This window comes from Crinia signifera, chromosome 5 (assembly GCF_055691185.1).
Source record: "Crinia signifera chromosome 5, ASM5569118v1, whole genome shotgun sequence".
Lineage (NCBI taxonomy): Eukaryota > Metazoa > Chordata > Amphibia > Anura > Myobatrachidae > Crinia > Crinia signifera.
Genome location: NC_139221.1, coordinates 295156625 through 295179025, shown reverse-complemented (window position 1 = coordinate 295179025; position 22401 = coordinate 295156625). Strand labels below are relative to the sequence as shown.

Genomic DNA, 22401 nt, shown 5'->3' with positions numbered 1-22401 from the left:
TTCATACAGGAGTTGCCCACAGAGCTAATTGCTTCCTATATGAGAATATAACTTCCTAACATTCAATTAATGTTTTCTTTATCAAAATCCTCTTTAGCACACAATTAGTAAATCCCCAATTGTACAATGTTATAGGATACATTAGTAATGTGTAAATATGTCTTCTTCTCTTTCTTCTAGCATGATCAAATGCCAAGTCTTCTTCTCCCAAAGCATATTTTTGTTATCATGTTTGAAACTAGTGCAATCGATTGTTTTTATGTCGCTGAAACGGTAACTGAAATTCATCTCGGCTGAGAAAAAACTAGATTTGCCGTCTAGTTATTAAATTACAAAGTAATTGTGCAAGTTTCCGGAGAGGCATGTGTTGAATTAACATTACTAAAAGACTTACTGCCAGATCAAGCTATATTCGTCGATGCAGAAACTAGATTTTTGCTCTGTCAAGCCGACGTACATAGCGCTTTTTATGTTATGACACTGCTCCGTTGGGAGAATGAGTGATGTGGATCAATAACTGAATTGAGTAACTAAATTTCAAGTCGTCTACAAGGAACTTTTTGAAAGACGCACATCTGTATTTAAGCTAAGGTAGCAATTATCGCTGGCCTTCAAGTAATAGAGGAATCTATAAAAGCGCTATAAATCCTTTGAGCACTTAAAGCCATGCTGTTCCCTGATTATAGGCTTTAAGACACTTTGAGTGAACAGACATTTTTATAACTCAAAAATACTATCCTTGTGTTTTAAGTGTTTCGTTGTGAGCGTAATGGAGTTAGCCGTAGTGCCATGAACCTCAGAGCTCAGAGAGAACCATGGTAAGGATTTTCTTTGCCAAGAGCGGCAAGTGGCTGCTGTACTGGAAGGAGTCTTGTGTTTGTCCTTGAGGAAGATGAGAAAATATATTTTACTCTTCTAAAAATATTTGATAGAGGTAACATTACAAAGGCAGTGGTTGGCAGATACCGTAACATAAAGTAAATCCAGTATTTATGGATATTTATTTGAAAATAACATGTTTATCGGTGACTGCCAGGTACAAGTTCCTGTACATAATCCCTAACAACCAATCAGGAGGGGAGGTTAGGATTAGGCTGCGGGAGGGGAATGTTATGGTGCTGTAGGGGGGTTAGAGTTACTGTAGGCTGCAGAATGGGTGGGTCAGGTTAGGTTGCGGGAGGGGAGGGTTAGGGAGAAGGAATGGGAGGTTAGAGTTAGGCTGTAGGAGGGAAGGGTTAGGTGACATGAGTAGAGGTTTACGGTAAGAGTTACAGTACTTACCAAAATGTGTTGGGATTATGACAGTGGAAATGCCGCTTTCGGGTATGGGCCATTGGGTCGAACAAATGAAAGTCAACATGCGTTGGATTGACCACTGAAGGTCGATGGGGTTTAGGTCGACACATGGAAAAAGGGCAACATTGCTAAGGTCAAAAGGGTCAAAAGGTCGACACAAGCATTAGTTCGACAATGGAAAAGTCGACAATGAAAATAGGTTGACATGAGTTTTTCACAATGGCTGTTGTTATCCACCTGCTGCAGCGTTACTCCTAGCCTGTGTTGTAAAACTGACTCTTGCTAGCTAGTCAGTCCATTGACACATTACCCCATATACTTGTCTCTGGTTTAAGTTGTCATCTGGCATCGGGGGTCTCTCCAAGTGAAATATTAAGGGGTCCAATAGATGGTAAGCTGAATCCAGGGAGAGCCCCCTGGCCCGTTCGGCCCAGCTCCTGCACCGGGTGTCATAATAAATGGCCATCTATGCTATATATACTAGCATTGTATTGGCGCTACACTAATTGTACCCATTAAGCTGCACATTTCTGTTTTTACTTTATTGTATCCTTTGTTAAGAGGATAGTACATACAGGAGCATTACTAGGGGAAATGTTGAATAAATGTTTAGCTTATATTGAAACATATTTCAGCCAGATAATAACAGGGATGTACGGCTAAGATGGATGGTTTACCATTAATGTTTTTCTTTATTCTCTGCATTTTTGTTGCTGGGATTTTGGCTGCTTTACTGTAGCTGTGAGTTCTTGGCACCAACAGCAAGTTTACTAAATATGTTGTGTCAAAGGTAAATGACCTCAGATATGAAGAGATTTAATTTAATGGAAAATATAATTTACTGTATAGTCCAAAATTAGCTGTGACCAATTGTATTCTTGTAAGTACTATCTAAAGCAGTCCTCGAGATCTACCAATGGCCAACATATTCCAAATCACCTAGCTGGTGCACAGCTGTAGTAATGTAGTGTCACGTTTTCAAACATACTGCATTCATTCCTACTACATACATCCCAACTGTCCCTGTTTTTTTGGGATGTCCTGTGTCCCACCCGTGGCCGGCAGTGTCCCGCAGTTGGGAGTGCACAGCGTCAATTCAGTGTGAGAGAGGGGCTGGGGGCATGGCCAGCAGCTTACAGAGTGCTGGCCATGCCGCCACTGCAGCAGTGGCGTGCGGTGGGGTGAGGCAGGTGAGGCACAGCCTTTCATGTCATACTAACGTATATGCTAGAGTTTTGAGTTTATAAAGAATGTCAAAAATACAAAGAATATATAAGATAAATCTTATTTTTATTATTCTAATAATTGTTATAGTCAAAACTCTGGAGTAAAAAGTCTATGGCAGGTGAGGCAGTGCCTCACCTGTCTATCTTTTCTGCACATCCCTTATTAAAACTCAGCGAATCTTCAGCAGTATGTATTGCTGCACATGTGTATAATGCCGGCATGTACCCCATGGCTAATAAATTGGGTGCAAATCTGGCTCTGGTACTTGCCAGGCAATCCTCAGCCATTTAACCCACCGCACGTCCCTGCACTGCAGCTAAAATTGGGGCATGGTCTTAGCGGGAGTGATGTATTTTTTAAGCCATGCCCCCTACCGCTAGCCCAGGATGGTCAACCAATGAGAGATAATGAGCCCAAAAAATGTTATGTTAAAACAATGAGCCATTTCCATACAGAAAATGGTCATGGCCTAGCTCCCAAAAGGCCATGCCCCCTTTTAAATGAGTTGTGGCCCAGCTGGCACAAGGCCAATGTCCCATTTTTCTGTTCACGCCTTTGGAATGACATTTGTAGGAGCATGACATTGTATGAAACCCCAGTTTTTGACTTTCAGCTCAAAAGCCGTGTGTAAAGTGTGTAACGGCATCGCTGGCGGCTGCCGCTCATCTGCTGGTATTACGGAGATGAAACGAAAAGAGGTGATTTTTTCCATAGCAACCAATCAGATTCTATAATTTCCTTATTGCATCCTGATAGCCAGAATCTGATTGGATGCTATAGGCAACATCACCCCTTTTCTAGAGCCTTAGTAAATTTACCCCTAAATTTCACTGGAAAGAAGTTTCAATCTTTGGGGAATATACAATTTCTGCCAATATTTCTGACAGTGGAAATATCATCAGTTCAGTATTCAATCCCGGCCGGGACTCGCCTGCTACAGACCCACCTACAGATGGAGCCGGGCTTGTCTTTGCAGGGGATGGCGATGGCGACGCCAGCCGCCATCCCCCACCACCCGCCATCTGTATCTGCGAAAGGGGATGCTTCCCCCGGGTCCCGCCGGCTTGTCGGTGGTCATCTGGGGTCCCCACCACCTCCCCGCACCCCCCCTTAACCCTGTCCGTCTCCCTGAAGCGGAGACGGACAGGTTCCTGTCGCCCCGCCGCACGGAAACTGAGACGCGTGTGCGTCTCAGTCAGATGGAGAGCCGGGCTGCTGGCGGATCGCCAGGGGTGACAGTCTGGTGATTTGCCAGCAAGAGGGAACCTGGCTCCATCTGTACCTCCATTCCCTCCATAGGGAGGCAAGTCTGTATTGTTGGAAACGACCATGGATTGTTTTTGCCGATCCACTGACTTTCCGACACTCAACAGCCGGAACATTGAATCCCGGTTGTCGAGTTACAGATGGTAGAACCAAAAAGGCCCGGGATTCCGAATCGGAACAGATTGAATACCCCATTAAGCTTCAAAGGACAGGTTTTTTTGTATCTTATCCACTTTTTTTAGACAGCAAATGTCCTAGTTTTTTAAGCTAACTAACCTTTTCCCCCTATCAGTACATAATAATTTAGTCTCAATGTATAAAAACTGGTAAAAAAGCGAAACCTAATGGCCCTATACACTGGAGTCTCACAACTCATATTTATAGATTCTATTAGCTAAAATTTTCATGTGCGGTACATTTAATTAATTTAGGATGGCCATCAGGAGATTCTGCAATCTCTGCCATCTTTTGCAAGCAGATTAACTTCCTTAGTTACACCATACATCATCTGAATTACAATTTAATGAAAAATACAATTTGAATGATAAGAGGCCTTGATGCAGAATCTAGTTAGAAGATAAATTCACCATCTTAGATGGAAGGTATGCAGGGGTATCTTTGCAGATAATAGTATCTCGTTGGCATGCAAAAAGTAAAACTTAATATGATTTTATGTAAATTTCATGACTCTATCAGACCAGAGTTTTAAATTGCAATTTTTTTTATTTTACTTTCAAGGTTTTTGTTGCAGCTTTTCTTCGGAGAACTCTTTTCCTAATGTCTTTCTTTGGGACTCATTCATTAATCCGCAGTACATTTCTCTGTATGAATTAAACAGCTTCCAATAGTGGGTTTGATGTTAAATAGGCTTTTGTGGGTTGTAAGTCAATTTATGCTACTGTATGCAAAGCAGAACCAAAGCACCGGGCTGTAGAGAAATGCATGAAGCACAGGGACATTGTTATAGTTCATCTTTTATTTATTTTAAATTTTTGGGGAAATTGGTTAAATATACACCCACGCAAAGCTATGGACACCATATTCCGCAAGAGACACAAAAGATTTGATACTTTTTTGGTGAATATCACATCATCCTACATTTTTGGTGCCGACCTGAAATGCAAATGTTATGTTAGATCTAGGGGTAAAGTTACTCTAGTTTCTAAAACTGAAAATATATATATTGTGCCTAATTCAGGGTTGCTTAGTAAGCAGCGAAAATTTCTGCCTATCGCACTGCCCGGCCAAAGCCCCCCCCCCCCCCACCACCGAGTCCCCTTGGTACCATGCAAGGGGATGTTTTCACTAACACATCCCCTCGCTTGAGTCCACTAGCAGGAGAAATCATCGACCATCAAATGATTTTTCCTGCCTTTATTAGGATGCCCATTAAACACCAATTCTGCCCCCATCCGACCCACCCTCCCAGCAACGAATGGCTCTGTGATTTCTATTGCATCCTAGAAAATGGGAGACAGAATCGGATTGGTTGCTAGGACAACATCACCTCTTTTCATTTTTAGAATTTTGGAAATTTACTCCCTAGACTTTACAGATCATTTGGCTGGTAGCGTCGAAAAATTCATGGTACTTGTTTCCTAGCACGGCGCCCACTAAGCTATTTGCTTAGTGGGCTATTCTGCGTAGTGAAATTGCATCACATCGCATTGCATGGGCCATTTTAGGGCCATGCGATGTGCGATTGTGATTTTCCTATGTAACTTATTCACTGCTCTCTCTGCCCCGGGCCATCGCATCTGCTGCAAAATCGCATGCGATTTTTAATCACATGTGATCACATGTGATTTTATAGGGTGTGTGATGCCATGACATTAGGTTTACAATAATATGATTGTATGTCCCAAAAATAGGTTTAATGTACCCCCCCCCCCACACACTATCCACAACACCCCAAAGAGTGGCAAACGGCGGCGAAACGTGTCCTCCAACTTTTTCATTACCCCACTATCCACGTCGGCGTGGAGTTGACCTTACATAGTGTGGCGAGCGCACCGAGCCACCAAGCCCCGCGAGGGGACGCGGAATACATGTAAAGTAATTTGCGTCCCCTCGCGACATGGATAGTGGGGTAATGAAAAAGTCTGAGGACGCCTTCCGCCGCCCCTTGTGGGGCTCGCTACGATCTCCACGCTTCGGTGTGGCGTGGATAGTGGGGGGGGGGGTGCGTTAAATCTTTTTTTGGGACATACAATCGGGATGCAGTTAAGATCCCGGCGGTCGGGATCCCGGCGTTCAGAATCCCGAAGCCGGAATCCCGACCGCCGAAATGCCGACACTTTCTCCCTCCTGGGGTGTCCACGACACCCCTGGAGGGAGAATAAATTAGTGTGCCGAGCATAGCGAGGCACCGGGCCCGCTGCGTGGCGAGCGCAGCGAGCCCGCAAGGGGGGGCGATCCACGTCCCCCCCTTGTCGGCATTTCGGCTGTCGGGATTCCGGTGTCGGGATTCTGAACGCCGGGATCCCGACCGCCGGGATTCAATACTGAATCCCATACAATCATATTATTGTATACCTAATGTCATGGCATCGCACACCCTATAAAATCGCATTCGATTGCATGCGATTTTGCGGGACATGCGATGCGATATAGTGGTGTAAAATAAGAAAAAAATACATGAAAAAATCGCATCGCATGTCGCTATAATGGCCCATGCGATGCGATTTCCCTACAGTGCCATACGTAGAAAATCTGGGCGCCGTGCTAGGAAACAAGTACCAAATTAATTTCTCATAAAAATGCATTTTGTCACATGTACTGTATTCTAAAATTACACAGAATTGAGAATTGCTATTTATTTAATGTGTCATTACATATTTTTGTTATTGTTATGCTGAAGAGGTTTTTTTTTTTATATACTCATTTTTATAACCTTAAGGATGAAGTCTGATAAAAGTTAAAAACATTCTGTCATTTCAATAAACTTTTGTTAAGCAGCCGCTGAATGTGTACAAAAAGATCAGGCTAAAAAACTTCCCAAATCATTCTGTTAGCAATATATTTTATTACAACTGCAAACAGACAAAAAAAATAAAAATCCATACGTATATCGTAAATAACCTTTTAAACAGCTTTAATTATATAAAGTCTATCAGTACGCAAATAAAGAGATCATTATCATACACAACAGCAATGTGGAGCATGATAAAAGTCAATGAATATAATTAAGAAAAAGGTATGATAATATGTTAGCATTAAAATGCAATGATTAGCATGTTCCAGAAACATCAAATAAACAACAAAGAAAGAAACTGTTCAAAGCAAAAACTGACATAGCAAAACTTAAAACAAATATATCAATATTGGGGAATATTGGGAAAAAACAGAGGGAAGGAGGTTCATCCGGTGGAATATTTCTGCACAGAAATCTCACATTGTCATCGGAAGGTCTAATGTCATTTAAATATATTTATAAAGTATATGGACTTCAAGTTCAACCTGACTGTATGATTTATATTCTGGAAAAATAGAATATTATTAAACATCCAATTATTATCAGAAGTTGTAGTATCAGTGTGATAAAGATAAGTACAAACTATTCTTTAAATCCTTTCACATTGCAATAGTGCACAGGTTCTCAAGACCCCACACAGTGCATGTTTTGCAGGTCTCCTCACAGAATCAGAAGTGAAATAATTAGCTCCACCTCTGGATCTTTTAAAATGTGTCAATGAGTAATGAGTGTACCTGTCGGGTGACCTGGAAAACGTAAACTGTGTAGGATCCAGAGAACTAAGGAGGTTATTCTGGTTGGTGTGTAAATTTCCGAATTCTTTCGGAGCAGACCGCACGCCATGCTGTGCGGACATTGTAAGGAGAAACGCCCACAGGTCCTCCGCATTCGGACGGACTCGCTCTCTAAGAAGAGGGTGTGTTTACAGGCAACATCCAAACCGTGCGTGTGCAGTGGCCACACAAAGATTCTGCACGGTCTTACAGCGTCAGAACGGACAGGAAGCTGTGACTGGAAGCGGGTATTAGTGATACCAAGTTCTGTCCATTGCTTCTAGTGTAAATGTGTGTAAAAAATGCAGCCGTGCTTTCAGCATATATTTGTGTGTTTTGTAATGGTCCATTTAGGCTGCAATGGTTCCAATTGAAGCAATGAAAAGAGTGTAATTAATGAGTAATGAGTAGAGGAGTGGATTGTATTGTGTTCAGCTGACATTGGTTCAGGTGCAGGCGTACTAATTGGGCGATTCGAATGCCTAGCGCATGACCGAGTGGTGTCCGCAAAGCAATACTTGCTTATGGAGACAGCATATTTCCTGCCTTTTGGTTCGTTTGCAGTCGGTGTTCTATCCGAATGCATGCCTACCAGAATTAGTGCACTCCCTCGTGTACGCCCATGTTTACGCCCAGTTTAGCCCACTTTGAAACTACGCCCCTGTGTACTTCCGAATGACGCCCATATTACGCCCCTATTTTAGTGAATGTACGGTATTAGTGAGAACGAGTACGGAGATCGTGCGTGGCACATGCGCATAGCGTTGCCTCCGCATGCGCAGACAGCTAAAAAACGCCATCCGAAAGAATTTGGAAATTTACGCATCGACCAGAATAAGGCCCTAAGTTCGAGAACCACAGCAATAGCGGGTTGGACCCAGGATATCGATCCCACCACTTGTCTGCGTCCGGCCCTTTCACATTAAACCCGGGTCACCCATTATATGGAGGGTGTCCTGGATTTAACCCTTCTTATAACCATGGTCAAATCGTTGGGTTGGTTGACCTGGTTTTAAGCTGTGGTGCTTTCACACCGCACTTGGATCTGGGTTCATAAGTGACCAACCCGACAATTACCATGGTCCGAGATGCCGTGCCACTAATGTGAGCTGTGATCGATTGTTGTGATGGTGATCCGATGCTGTGTCCAGATCTCAAAGATACATGCCGGAGATGTCTTCTACAGACACCACTTGATGATGCATTTCATACTGTATGTGTAGTATAGGACATCCACTTCCCTGCACTTGTGCAAATCTGAATCAGGTTCCAGGTTCCAATGCATATACTGTAGCAAAGTCACTTTGAATTCTGGCAGTTTAATTGTACTGGTGGTATTCTATTATTTGTTGCATTGAGTGTCCTAGTAAGACAGTGTTTGAATAACAATTGCCTGCATCTAATATTTTATAAGATGCTGTTTGGAAATGTTCCATGTAAACTGTCTTCCGGATGACCCCCTGACCTTTGAGATACATTTCACATAATAAATTGACCAGTCGAAACCATATTAGCTTTTTCTGTAACCACTATGAAAGGACAAATTAATTAACATCACTCAAAACATGGTCGAACGAGGATTAATGAGGCAGCAGATGTAGCTTCAGTAATACATTATGCTTTATATGCAGATAACAGAAACCAGGGAAAATGTACAGTGAAGAGTGAAGGTTGTTCTAAGGTACATAAAACATAGTGTTTGGCACAAATTAACTGCAGATTGCTTCTACATTACTGTAGGTCTTCCATCCAGGCTGACTGGTCTTCAATAGTAAAGTGGTGTGGGACAAGCGCAACCAGGAGTCCGCAGAGCACAGTCCTTTAGCTGCCCTTATAAAGGGACTACCATGGAGTACTGTAGTGTGGCACAGAAACGTGATCTGGAGAATGAGCTATAGTTAGATATCAGAGCACAGGCGTGGGATCTGAATGGTATAAAACGGGCAAATGGTCAGGGTTAAGAAATTAGGCAACAAGCAGAGACAATACGTCCCTGATTATATTACAATTAGGAACTCCATTAGCTATAGTCTGGTACACAGAATGGCAATACACAATATAAGCATGTGCTGTTGGTAGAACAAAGAACCTGCTAGCTCAGTTTTGTGCGCAGAACAGCTTCTACAGCAGGCATTCCCAACCACGGTCCTCAAGGCACATCAACAGTGCAGGTTTTAGTGATATCCAGGCTTCAGCACAGATAGTTTAATCAGAATCCCTCAGATAGTAATTAAATTAAATTAAATGTAGACATGGTCAAAAAGTTGACAGGCAAAAGGTCAACATGGAAAAAGGTCAACATGATTTTTTTATTTTTTGGGGTGTCTATGTTGACATAGGTCGACATGGACACTGACTAAGTGTACCGCGTCCCCTTGCATGGCTCGCTGCGCTCGGCACACTACTTTATTTCCCCCATGCTCTAGTGCAGTGGTTCCCAACCCTTGTCCTCAAGTACCCCCATCAGTGCACGTTTTGCAGGTCTCCACACAGAATCAGTGAAATAATGAGCTCCACCTGTGGATCTTTTAAAATGTGCCTGAATAATCTGTGCACCTGCTGGGTGACCTGGTTGGGAACCACTGCCCTAGTGGATGGTAGGGCATGAAATACCGCCTGTCGGCACATGTCGGCTGAAAATTTTGTACAAAAATGCATGTCTACCTTTTTCATGTTGGCCTTTTCCATGGCCTTTTCCCTTTGACCATGTCGACCTCTAGACCCTCTCGACCTATAGTGTGTCGACCTTTAAACCCTGTCAACCTTTTGACTGTCTACCTTTTGACCCTGTCGACCATTAGTGGTCGACCATTTGACTGTATATCATGAGTCAGTCTATGATCAGTCCGGATACCCTAGGAAAGGGATGGCTTATAAACAGTGTCTAAGTTGACTGTTAATAGTTCCACACCATATGGTTGACATACATATGGTCAACACGCTTATAGAGTTGATACAAGAAATCGGTTGACACATGAAAAGGTTGACATAGTTTTTCACGGCTTGTAGCATGACGAGCGAAGCAAGCCATGCGAGTGGGCGCATGCTCAGGTGTCAACATTGACATAAAATAATTTGAAAAACTCATGTCATCCTTTTCCACAGTGATCTTTTACTTGTGTCAAACCTTTTCCAGTGTCCACCTTTTTGAGTAAAACTATTGACTGTCCACCTAGATATACCACACCTCTCTGTGAGATAGAACACACCCCTAGGGGAGAGCCGCCACACTTTTCTGGTGCAGTGTACATAGGCATGCCACTTATTTCTTTGATCGGTACTTGTGAGTTATCCGGACGCCCGATGTTGAAATTGAATGTCAGTACAATAAGAGTACGATGCGACGCGATGCAACACGATTTCCCTTGAAATTTCCTTGTATCCAAAATCGCGTCGTAATCGCGTCGCATTGGATGCTATTGTATGGTATACAATGGCACGCGATGCGACGCGACGCGATTTTAACACATTTCAATGAAAAAATGCCCAAAACCCCCAAAAAGTGACAAAACTTAAATCCCATCCCCATTGTTAACGCCACTCCACTATTGACGCCAACCCGAAGCGTGGCGAGCGGCGGCGGTACGCGTCCTCCGACCTTTTCATGCCCTACTATCCACGTCGGCGTGGAGTTGAGAATATAATAGTGTGGCGAGCGCAGCGAGCCACCGAGCCCGAAGCGTGGCGAGCGCAGCGAGCCCCGCGAGGGGACGCGGATACCTTCACAGGTAAGCGCAGCCCTTCGGGGGCTTCACAGGTATCCGCGTCCCCTCGCGGGGCTCGCTGCGCTCGCCACGCTTCGGGCTCGGTGGCTCGCTGCGCTCGCCACACTATTCTATTCTCAACTCCACGCCGACGTGGATAGTAGGGCATGAAAAGGTCGGAGGACACGTACCGCCGCCCCTCGCGGGCTCGCTGCGCTCGCCACGCTTCGGGTTGGCGTCAATAGTGGAGTGGCGTTAACAATGGGGATGGGATTTAAGTTTTGTCACTTTTTGGGGGTTTTGGGCATTTTTTCATTGAAATAAATGTAAAATCGGGTCTCAGGGACCATTTTACATTGATTCCAATGTTTAAATCGGGTACACTGCTAAAATCGGGTGCTGATCTCGTCGCGTCGCATCGCATGCCATTTGGTTAACACGCGATGCGACGCGATCCGATCCGATGGTACCCGATCTAAAATCGGGCGCCCGGATAACTCACAAGTACCCTTTGATCTTTAAATGTTGATGAAATATAATAACGTATTCACAGTCTGCTTAATAAAGATATTGGATAAATAATCGTATGGCGTATTGGCGAAGATGAGTTTGGCTGCCATTAGCCGTATTTAAGATATTCTTAATGCTACATTCACACCTGAGAAACTGTAGTTGGTGCCTTTTAAATCCCAGGTTATTTGCCTGAGACCCAAAATGTATTTAAGAATCGGCATTTGGATCTGTAGTTCATTTGAAGTATTATGATCACTGTTTGCTATCACATTTTTTGCTAGTAGTCAACAGCAGCCCCCCCCCCCCCCCAGGTAAAATCCACTACTTCCAACCTGCCAGTCATCAATGCAGTCCCATTGGGAGGCGTTCCCTCCCTCCGGGACGCCTCTCTATGGGCTGCCGAGTGAAATCTGGAGATTGCGCTTGCGCAGTACCTACGTTGGTACTGCGCATGCACCAGTCCCTGTCATCTGTATTATACAGGTGCCGGGACCGTGATTTCCCTTCCATGGGCTGTTACCGAAGCAGCCCATAGAAGGCATGTGCTAGTCCCGATGCCTGTCGTCATAGTACAGGCACCGGGAACGTTGTGTGTGGGTGCATCGTGGCCAGCGGCAGCACCCCTCCTGTCAAAAGGTACAAACCACCACTGATTATGTGTCGTGACTGCATGCATCCTGTATGTCCTAGGTAAATGGTGCTCTCTGTTCTATGAGAAATAACTTGTCTGAGACAGTATACCTTGTACTGAGGTGCAACATTGTGTAACTGCATCAGTAATATGGCTACTGAAATGTGCGCTTTGGTGTCACATTCATGAATAATGGCTTTTATCCTTATTTTTTTCATTTGTTTTAGACAGAAAACAACCTACGAAAAGTGTGGGGAAAGAGTGAAAATCAAAATGGGAAGTGGAATAAAGTGGAGATACATCTGGGGAAGCTGAGGCATTTTGAAGTGATATTCGAAGGCATGAGGACGAGGGATTTTGGTGGAGGAGCAGCCATTGATGACATTGAGTTCACAAATTGCTCAACATGTGAGTAGCCATTTATCCGACAATCTCAGTTCAGCTTCCTGTCAGGGAATAACAGGAGCAAGAATAAGTGCAGGTACATTAAAGGGATAACTATTACCGACCAATGGGAGATCACTGCATGTTAGTGCAATATACAATACCACCAGTGGCGTAACTACTGTAAGACAGCCCCAGCTGCCGCTTGGGGGAGCAAGCCACAGCAGGGTCTATGTGGGTGCCGGCACCCGCTCTACACACTGACATAATGCTGCCTGCCGCTGCCCACTGGTTGAGCACCGGAGGCGAATCAGCCGCAGGATGGGTGCGGCCATGGCAGAGACAAAAAATCCCTCCACTGATTCAACTGACTGTTCACAGAGCTGGCTATTGGCTACTGTGTACAGGATGGGCGTGCTAGGGCGGCCTGGGATGCGTCAGAGCCAAGGGAAGCAGCAGTGTCTGCTGGTCTCTCTTCCTCTATCCTGCTTCAGCTTCTCCATTATGCGTGTGATGTCATCACGTCACAGGCTGGGGAAGCACGCTGGAGAGGAACTCGAGGAGGGGGGGGGTTTCACAAACTTTGGGGCAGGGGGAGCAAAATTTATAGTTACGTCACTGAATACCACACTGTTATATACAAGTGCAAAGCAATACAGATGCTATCATTGTAACACATCTGTTAGAAATGTTACACAATTATGGTCCTACATGAAAACCTTGGAGGTTTTATTTTAATTTCCAAAATGGCTGTAAAATTTTGTCCTATGCTGTGCCAAAGGCCCAAGATTGTGATTTGTTAAAACCTCCACTATAATGTTAGAATGTGTTTGCATTGATACTCAATGACAGCAATGAAATCAGGTGTGGTGTTCTTGTTTTAAACACACAGCTCTTGACTTGATAGCTTGTGTGTGTTGATGAATTCCACATCCACTCCTGAGATTTATAACCTATGATGCATTTATTCTATGTGTTCTGTGTGTTTGTGTGTTATATCTATCTATCTATCTATCTATCTATCTATCTATCTATCTATCTACCTATCTATCTATCTTTTTATCTATCTAAGGGCCTTATTCTGATCGGTGCGGCCCGATCAGAATATGCGGCCAGGACCGTGCAGGCGAATCCCCGCCTTCCATATGGATCGCCACCTCCGTCCGTACGCGGATATGTGGCGGTCCGCATGAAAGTGGACGGGGATACGCCTCCTCCATCTTGGGAGCAGCCCCTGCATTCGATGGTCGCCGACCATCGAATGCAGGGCCGCACGCTCCACCAGCTGCCGCCACCCAAGACCACACGGACACTTGTCCGTATGAAATCATGTATGGGGGCGGGCAGCTGACATCCGGCGATGTCAGATGCCCGCCCCCTACACATGCGTCACGGCTTCATTACCATGCATACGCCCCGCGTTTGCATGGGAACGCCCATGAAACGCGGGGCGTATGCATAGGGTAATGAGGCTAAGTAGCCCTTCACGCCCCTCTCCGCCCCCTGTGCGGCGTCTGAAGAATACGTGCAGCGAAATCGCCTGCACATGCGCAGAGTGACCTCTTCACATGCGCAGATGATAACCATCGGCGGGACGACCGCATGCGGTAAAATCCGCACCGATCAGAATAAGGGCCTAGGTGTGGTGTTGTTCCTACGTCGTCTGTTTCCCAGATCGTCGATCTAAGTTTTTGCCGCGAAATCGCACATTTTGAAGTGCCGATTTTTAGTCACACTTCAATTCGCATCCAAATGTTTTGCCATTGGAAAGCATCTAACTCGCACATATAATAGGGTGCGATTTTTGGTAAACGTTACCAAAAATCACCAAAAATTTAGACTAGGTCCTGGCTGGTGAATTTGAAAGAACCATGCACAGATCATTGTGATCTGTGCATGGTTCTGTCCAAAAAAAGGGTTTACAAAAAAATGGGGAAAAAACGCGTGGGGTCCCCCTTCCTGAGCATAACCAGCCCCGGGCTCAAAGAGGCTTCTTGGCTTCATAAAATTTCAGGGACAAACACGTTGGGGTTCCCTTGATTTTACAAAACCAGCACCAGGCTCAAGGGCCGGTCCTGATTCCCAAAATACGGGGGACAAAATGACTAGGTCCCCCGTATTTCAAGAACCAGCACCGGGCCCAACCAGCAAGCAGGGTAATGCCACAGCCGGGGGGGGGGGGGACACGACTTTTTATACAAGTCCCCCCGGCCAAAGCATTTATCCCTCTGACCGGTCAGCATGGGCAGGGGTCCTGGGGAAGTGGGGACCCCCTCAAAGCGGGCCCTTTATTGCCCCACATGCTGGGACTTGTGGTTCTCCAAGTCCCTGCATGTGGTGTAGGCTTGCTGGGACTCATAGTTCCACAGCAAAATACAATAGGATTTTATCTATTTTTTTACACTATAATCAGCCCACAGCCCAGGGGTATCGATGACAGCCCAGGGCTTCAACATGGGCAGGTAAGTTCTGGAGGGGGGGGCCTTCTTTGGGGGGTCCCCACTTCCCCAGGACCCCTGACCACAGTTGCTGTGGCACCCTGCCCGGGTGCCACAGCAACTGTGTACAAGGACATACAGTAGTCACTGGAGACTGGATGCCACAGCAACTGTGTACAAGGACGTTGTCACTGGAGACTGGGTGCCACAGCAACTGTGTTCAAGGATGTAGTCACTGGAGACTGGGTGCCACAGCAACTGTGTACAAGGACGTAGTCACTGGAGACTGGGTGCCACAGCAACTGTGTACAAGGACATAGTCACTGGAGACTTGGTGCCACAGAAACTGTGTACAAGGACATAGTCACTGGAGACTGGGTGCCACAGCAACTGTGTACAAGGATGTAGTCACTGGAGACTGGGTGCCACAGCAACAGAAATTTAGTTTCTAAATTGCTTACTTACATACATAAAATACATTACTTACAATATATAAATTGCTTACATACTGTGGGGCAAATGTATTTAGCCTTAACAAGAGATAAATGCAAGGGTGATAAGGAGAGATAACCAATCAATTCATAACTGACTTTTTTCAAACACAGCCTGTAACATGGCAGTTAGCAGGTGATTGGCTGGACGTTTATCACCCTTGCATTTATCTCTTGTTAAGGCTTAATACATCTGCCCCAGTATGTGGTATGTGCATAACCAATGCCACCAAAAAGATGTTAAAAAGTCCCATCTTTACCCTATTGGTTGGAACGCGCAGGCAGGAAACTCACAAGTGGCTAATTAATAATACAACTGTAATATCCCACATGATTCGTCCTTGCAAGAGTTCTTCAGAGGTAACAATCAAATACAACCAATTGGCTGTAAAAAAAAAAAAAAAAAACAGTACACAGGGTTTTACTTTAGCTTCAACTGAAGTTAATAGTTAACCCAGATAAAAGCAGTAAGGTATAAAAAGAAAACTGGTCCTGTATGCAGAATTTCACTTTTAGTTTGACTGAAGAAATTATTTTGCACAACAGAACTACTATATCATCCTTCTAACAGCTCTCACTGTTGGGTCTGCACTCATCAGCTGTCAGCAGCACCATACAGACATCTGATCAGTGCAGACACTATCTGTGAGAGCCGTGAGAACTATGTACAGTATATAAAAAAATATATATCAAGAAAATATATATTTTTTATAATCTGAGTGGCCTATTGGCCGTTTGGGGTGATTTCTGTTGCTGTTGGTGAGCAACACACACAGAGCAACCATACTCACATACTGTACTATACATATATACAGCATACACACAGACACAGCATACATACATACTGTACATATATACATACAGCATATAGACACAAACACACAGCAGAAGTGTGCATGCGTCACCCGGCCAGCATAATAACTAAGCTCCCAGCATATGACACAATCACCTGCTCAGCTGTGGAAGGCCATTACTTCCTCACATGACCTGCCCTTTTGCAAAGCCACATGGGAGACACTGCCTCTTGAGCTAGCTCCCCCTACATTCAGCCAGCCCAGTGGCCAGCGTGCGAAACAGAAGACAGTTGCTGGCAGTCATACAGCCTAACGTGTTTCTAGGTACTCAGAAACCCCCCATGTGTGCGCGTATGTGGAGCCCCATTGTTGGAAAGATAAATGAACAGTTTTGATTGATGATTAAACAAAGTGTAACATTTGTAGGTGTTGGTAGATGTGATACAAATTAATATTTCACACGCCCCTGCACCTAGTTGTCATGTCGTCCTTGGGGGGGGGGAAGAGTTTTGCTCAGAGACTTGGTTTGTTGCCATTTTGTATAACAAAATAAGATTATAGATGACCAGTGTTGTGGGTGATGTAAACGGCAACAAGGTGACCAGTATTCAGGTGATACAGTATCCCTTTATATTTAGTGATTTCTCAACTTATATATAAATTCATTCAAGATTGTATATAAAGGTATCTTTGTGTCACTAAACTTCCCTCGTATCCATTGGTAATGACATTTACGTTGTAATTCTGTCAGGCGTACCCATAAAGGTATCTTTTTCACTCCATATGACAATACTTGGATACTTCATAAAAAATATTAAATACAAAAGGTATACTCCAAAGGGTATAAAAAACAATACCATTAAAGTGGAATACATAAACAGTTTCAAAGTTCATAAAAATACACTGCGGGGACAGCGGACAGCATTGGCGATAGATAGCCGTTCTTACTGACATTCAGCGGGGCGTGCTGTAGACATGGCCAGGCTTGTGTAGCGGCGGCTCCAATCAACGTATTTCGGATAGCGGTTAAATCCTTTTTCAAGCAGCATCAACGACAAAGAAACCTTATCAAAGGTTTTGCCCTCATCACAAAGTTTGCACAGTGAAGGTATTTATACATATTAATGTGGTGTGCTATATCATTTGTAGCACTCCAGCTCCAAGTGGATCAGGTTTGAGAGTATTTTATTTAATATGATAATTAAATTAAAGTAATTATTTATAAGGGATAGTGAATGGAAATGAGTACAACCTGTATAGATGTGTCTTTTGCAATTCAATGGATTAACGGAATTTGTGAGACTTAATCATTTTAATAACGGGTTAATACTTCTGATGCTATTGGAAAAATTAACATTGATAGAGAATGAAGCAGTGTAAATGCAAAGTGTGTGGCTTGGCTTAGCAACTAAGCGCATTCTGTATGCCTCAAAAATGACTTTTAATAATTCCATGTATACCAAGCCCAAGAAACAGAAACATATAGAGATATTTGTAGATCCTATCATTGAGTTGAATGTCTCGCCCAGTGTCTTTCCCACACACGAGCAAATAGCTTTTCAAGGTTATACTATGTAAATATTTCCACAATAACACATTGGAAGTGCTGCAAAATCATTTGCATTTTGCAGAAATTGGAGAGAGTTCCAGTAGGTACACTTGTGTCATTACTGGAAGCGCTTGTAAGCCATGTACTGTTCAGCTACACTCAGGGTCAATGTTATGTAAGGAAGTCACCTTTATCCTCACATATGTACTGTATCTACAGGAGAGCATTAATCCTCAGAGGAATTGTATGATTTATTAGTTTATCTTCTTGTCTCTTAAACTATTGACTATGAGCATAGTACTTTGGTTGGAAATCTATTCCGTGTTTGGTTTTCTTTTTGAGTTCTCAAACATGATGACATTGCAGGAATTTACATATTATCTCACAATAGGATTTATTAACTTTTTAAACTGTCCATTCAAATGCTACAAAGGCTAAAAAAGCCCATACACACTAGACGATGTGTTCAGTTAGTGTTCACTCTAGGATTCTTTTAGGGCAGGGTGCTGACCACCAGACAGGGAACTGACCCCTGGGCAGGGCACTTTTTTCACTCTGGAGGGCAAATTTTATATTAGAAATTTAAATTAGAAACAAACAAACAAAAAATATAAAAAAATTGCACACTGCACTACGATTACGCCCATTAAACATTGTTATACTCTTCTATGTCCATTACATATTCTGTCTTAATGACAATTACACATTATGGCTCACACTGTAATGCCTTTTACACATTATACCACACACCATAATGCCCATTACACATGATGGGTACACTGTAATACCCATTACACATGATGGCACACATGAGACTTCTTAGTGGCATGTCCATGTGGTGGGGGACAGCGTAAGGGCGCACAGTGCCACACACAAAAAGAGCAGGGTGCATTTTGAGGATTTAAAGACGGGCAGGGTGTGGCACCATGCAAAAGAAGCTTAGAGGGAACACTATTCAGTGAATGATATAGTTGAACAATTTCCCTTGAACTCTCCAGTGTCCTGGACAAACGATATTGTGCGTACAGTGTAAACTGAATGATATGCTGAACAAAAAATGATTCAGCTACTGTCAGGGCCGATGTAAGGCTTCTCAGCACCCTATGCAAAACTTCAACCTACAGCCCCCCCCCCCCCCCTTCAAAAAAAAATCCTGTGGTCCTCCCAGCCCCCCAGGAAGGAGGGCAAGTCTCCTGCTTTACCTGGAGGCCCTCTGCACCCTCCCCTTTGCCACCCACAATAGAGTACAAGGAGGAGGTGGCAATAAAGTAGGGAAGTATGTCTCAAGGGAACATATGGAGGTGAGGTCTTAAAAGTTCCACAGCCGCCACCTGCATTAAGTACAACAAGGATCCTCATAGACATCCTTGATTTTTTGATTTGCAGACTTGGTGGAGCCCCCCCCCCAGATCCTGGCGCCCTAGGCAGCTGCCAAAAGCTGCCTAATGGTAGAGCCGGCCCTGGCTACAGTCTAGTTTAATATTCATTTGTGAATGATATACTGTAGCCAAAAATGAACCTGCATGTACAGTACAGGCAAAAACCCTCATTAATACACTGCGGGACCACGCATTGCTCATCGTTAATGCATACATATACACAATGGCCAATATTTCGAATGATATTGCTCAAAAGACCCAAAATGAGCAACATTTTTAGAAATACATAAATTTTCATCGAAATTCTACAATGGACGCTACTGTCGTAACCTCTCTCATTAAATCCTATGATCGAATTTATGTCAGTGTTGTTTGCTGCTCGAAAGGACATTAGACCTTCTTCATCAACATTCTCCTCAGTTGGTTTATTTCTAACTGTATTTGGAAAATAAAAGGCTCAGATTGCTAAGTGCTTTGCAATTCAAATGGAGTCACATCAACTGATGTTGTTCAGTCCGGGTACTTGACAGTAAACATGAAGCATGGAATGCAGAAATGCTCAAGATTGATCAATAAGGCCAACCCACATGTTTATATTTGTGTCTACAGCGCATATAGCTTGACATGGTCCACACACCCTGTCGTCTGGTATCTGCTTCCATCAATCAGTTTCGTCTGCACTTGCCATGACATGACCTTGTTCTGCCAAGGCACCAGCACTGTAAAACAGGAAAGATATATAAATATATATCTGTCAGTGCCGATAAGCATCCTGTGTCTTGTAGTTGTTTGACGATCGAACAAAAAGTAAAACTCTTTTGAAATGGGGAAGGCAAGTACAGTATTTGTTCTTACCTGACTCCTGTTGGCATCCCCACCGCCAATCATCCATAAAGAACTGAAATACAAACTAGAGAGACCCCCAAATAACGTACAGCTTTGTCTCCATTAACAAAGGTTAACAAAGATGACATGCAGTCAACGTTTGTAGTAAATAGTTGAAAACTATTCTTGCAAAGTCGTTTTTATCTCCCTGGTCTTTGATTTGTGAGTTTCCAGTAAAAATCTTCTGGTTGTGTCGTTCTTGTGATGATCTTCTAGTGATGTCCTTCTAGTGGTGATCTTAACTACAATAAAAAGGAGTGACTAGGGGCCTTATTCTGGTTGGAGCGGCCGGGCCGTACGCGTACGTCCCGGGATTTTTTATGATCTGCGCATGCGTACATTCGCTAATGCGCAGGCGCGAACACTCCACAACGCTTACGGCCGGGTCTCTACGTGCGAAAAAACCTATACGCGAGTGTACGGGCATTGGGGGCGGCATAGGGGGCGTGATGAGGGGAGCGGCCGAAATAATGAGGGAAAATGGGCGTAAATATGGGTGTACACGGGGGTGTGCACCAAAAATGAGCGGTGCTACTACCGCACGATCGACTAAAGCACCGTTCATTTCGGACACAAAACAGGCGGCCGCCAACCGCCATCTCAAACCACCCCTACAGATACCGCATGCCAGCGTGCGCCTGGGTTAGCTAATTTACGCTGATTACTACCAAACACATACACCTGAATGTAATAACCAATGCTGCAGTCTATTAAGTCCAAACCATGATTTCACTACCTGCAAGCCACACACAACACTCTAACACATTGGAAGGTTATCTTTCTATACTTCTCTACATTTAAAGGTTTGTTTAATTTAAGGTAAGAATCTTTGTAAGACCTGCTTATATATGCTAAGGTAGGTATTTGTTAAACAGTTCGACACATTCACTACGTGCTTTCATAGACTTTACACAGTAGCACACTCAATCTACACAAGTCGACATGTGTCAACGTGTTCACTCTAATACAAACATAGGTTTTGTATTTATGATACAATAACATAAACCACATCTAACACCTACAAAGGATGTTTCAGCAATGTTTTAAGCCCATGCCCACTATTTTGCACATTAATTAATTCAATCAATTAATTAATTTTCATAATTATAGTTGAAAGGCAAGATTTGCAGGTCCATATATATGAAGGGTATGTCAGCGTACACGGACGTACGCTCACTCTCACGAGCGGTGACATAAGCTGTGTTTTCCATTGAAAACAATAGGGACCCGTCCGTGCAAACTGGCGTACGCTCAGATCTCCGCAAGAAGTCGGTGGGGAGACGGATGAAAGACGTCCGTAAACGGCGCCGTACGCTCAGTTGTACGCCTGTTGTCGGAGTGCAAGGGCTGGGCCGTCCGCGTACGTTGCCGTACGCTCATTTGTACGCCACTCCCCTTCTACGGTATTTCTGCCCGTACGTAAGCGGCTGATTTGTGGGTGGACCTAACCCTAACGGCCGCGTACGGCTAGCGTACGTTAATAGTGAACGTACGCACGTTTGGCCGCTCCGATCAGAATAAGGCCCTAGGTCACACAATGGCGCTGGTTGCCACTTGAGGGATCAGATTACAACTATTATTGAGTTGAGCTGCAGCCACTAACCAGAGGGAATTCTGTACCTCTGTATATAGGAACAAGAAAGGTGTGCGGTGGTGGTAATACCACTTAGAGGTGATAGTAGCATTAAAACCACCGCACACCTTTCTAGTGGTGATCTTCACTGATAACCTTCTGGTGATTACTGCCTAATGATGAATTGTAGTGGAGATTTCCTTGCGGTGACATCCTAATTCTGACCTCTTACTGAGGACTTCCTAATGATGACTTTCAAGTGTTGACCTTCTAGCGATGACTTTCTGGTGTTGACCTTCTAGCGATGACTTTCTGGTGTTGACCTTCTAGCGATGACTTGCTAGCAAAGACTTTCTGGTGTTGACCTTCTAGTGATGACTTTCTAGTGTTGACCTTCTAGTGATGACTAAGTAGCAATAGCATTATAGAGATGACTTTCTAGTGTTGACCTTCTAGTGATGACTAAGTAGCGATAGCATTATAGAGATGAACTTCTAGTGATGACTAAGTAGCGATAGCATTAT

The 22401-nt window shown here is 44.0% G+C and overlaps 1 protein-coding gene across 3 annotated transcripts in view; it reads left to right on the top strand.

Annotated features, from left to right (window-relative positions):
- MALRD1 (MAM and LDL receptor class A domain containing 1) overlaps nucleotides 1-22401 on the top strand; it is a 442313-nt gene that overhangs the window by 300877 nt on the left and 119035 nt on the right. For all 3 annotated transcript variants that reach the window (XM_083189314.1, XM_083189313.1, XM_083189315.1), the window contains one exon: nucleotides 12612-12792. In XM_083189314.1, coding sequence (XP_083045440.1) covers nucleotides 12612-12792 — 181 coding nt within the window. The remainder of the gene's footprint in view (nucleotides 1-12611; nucleotides 12793-22401) is intronic.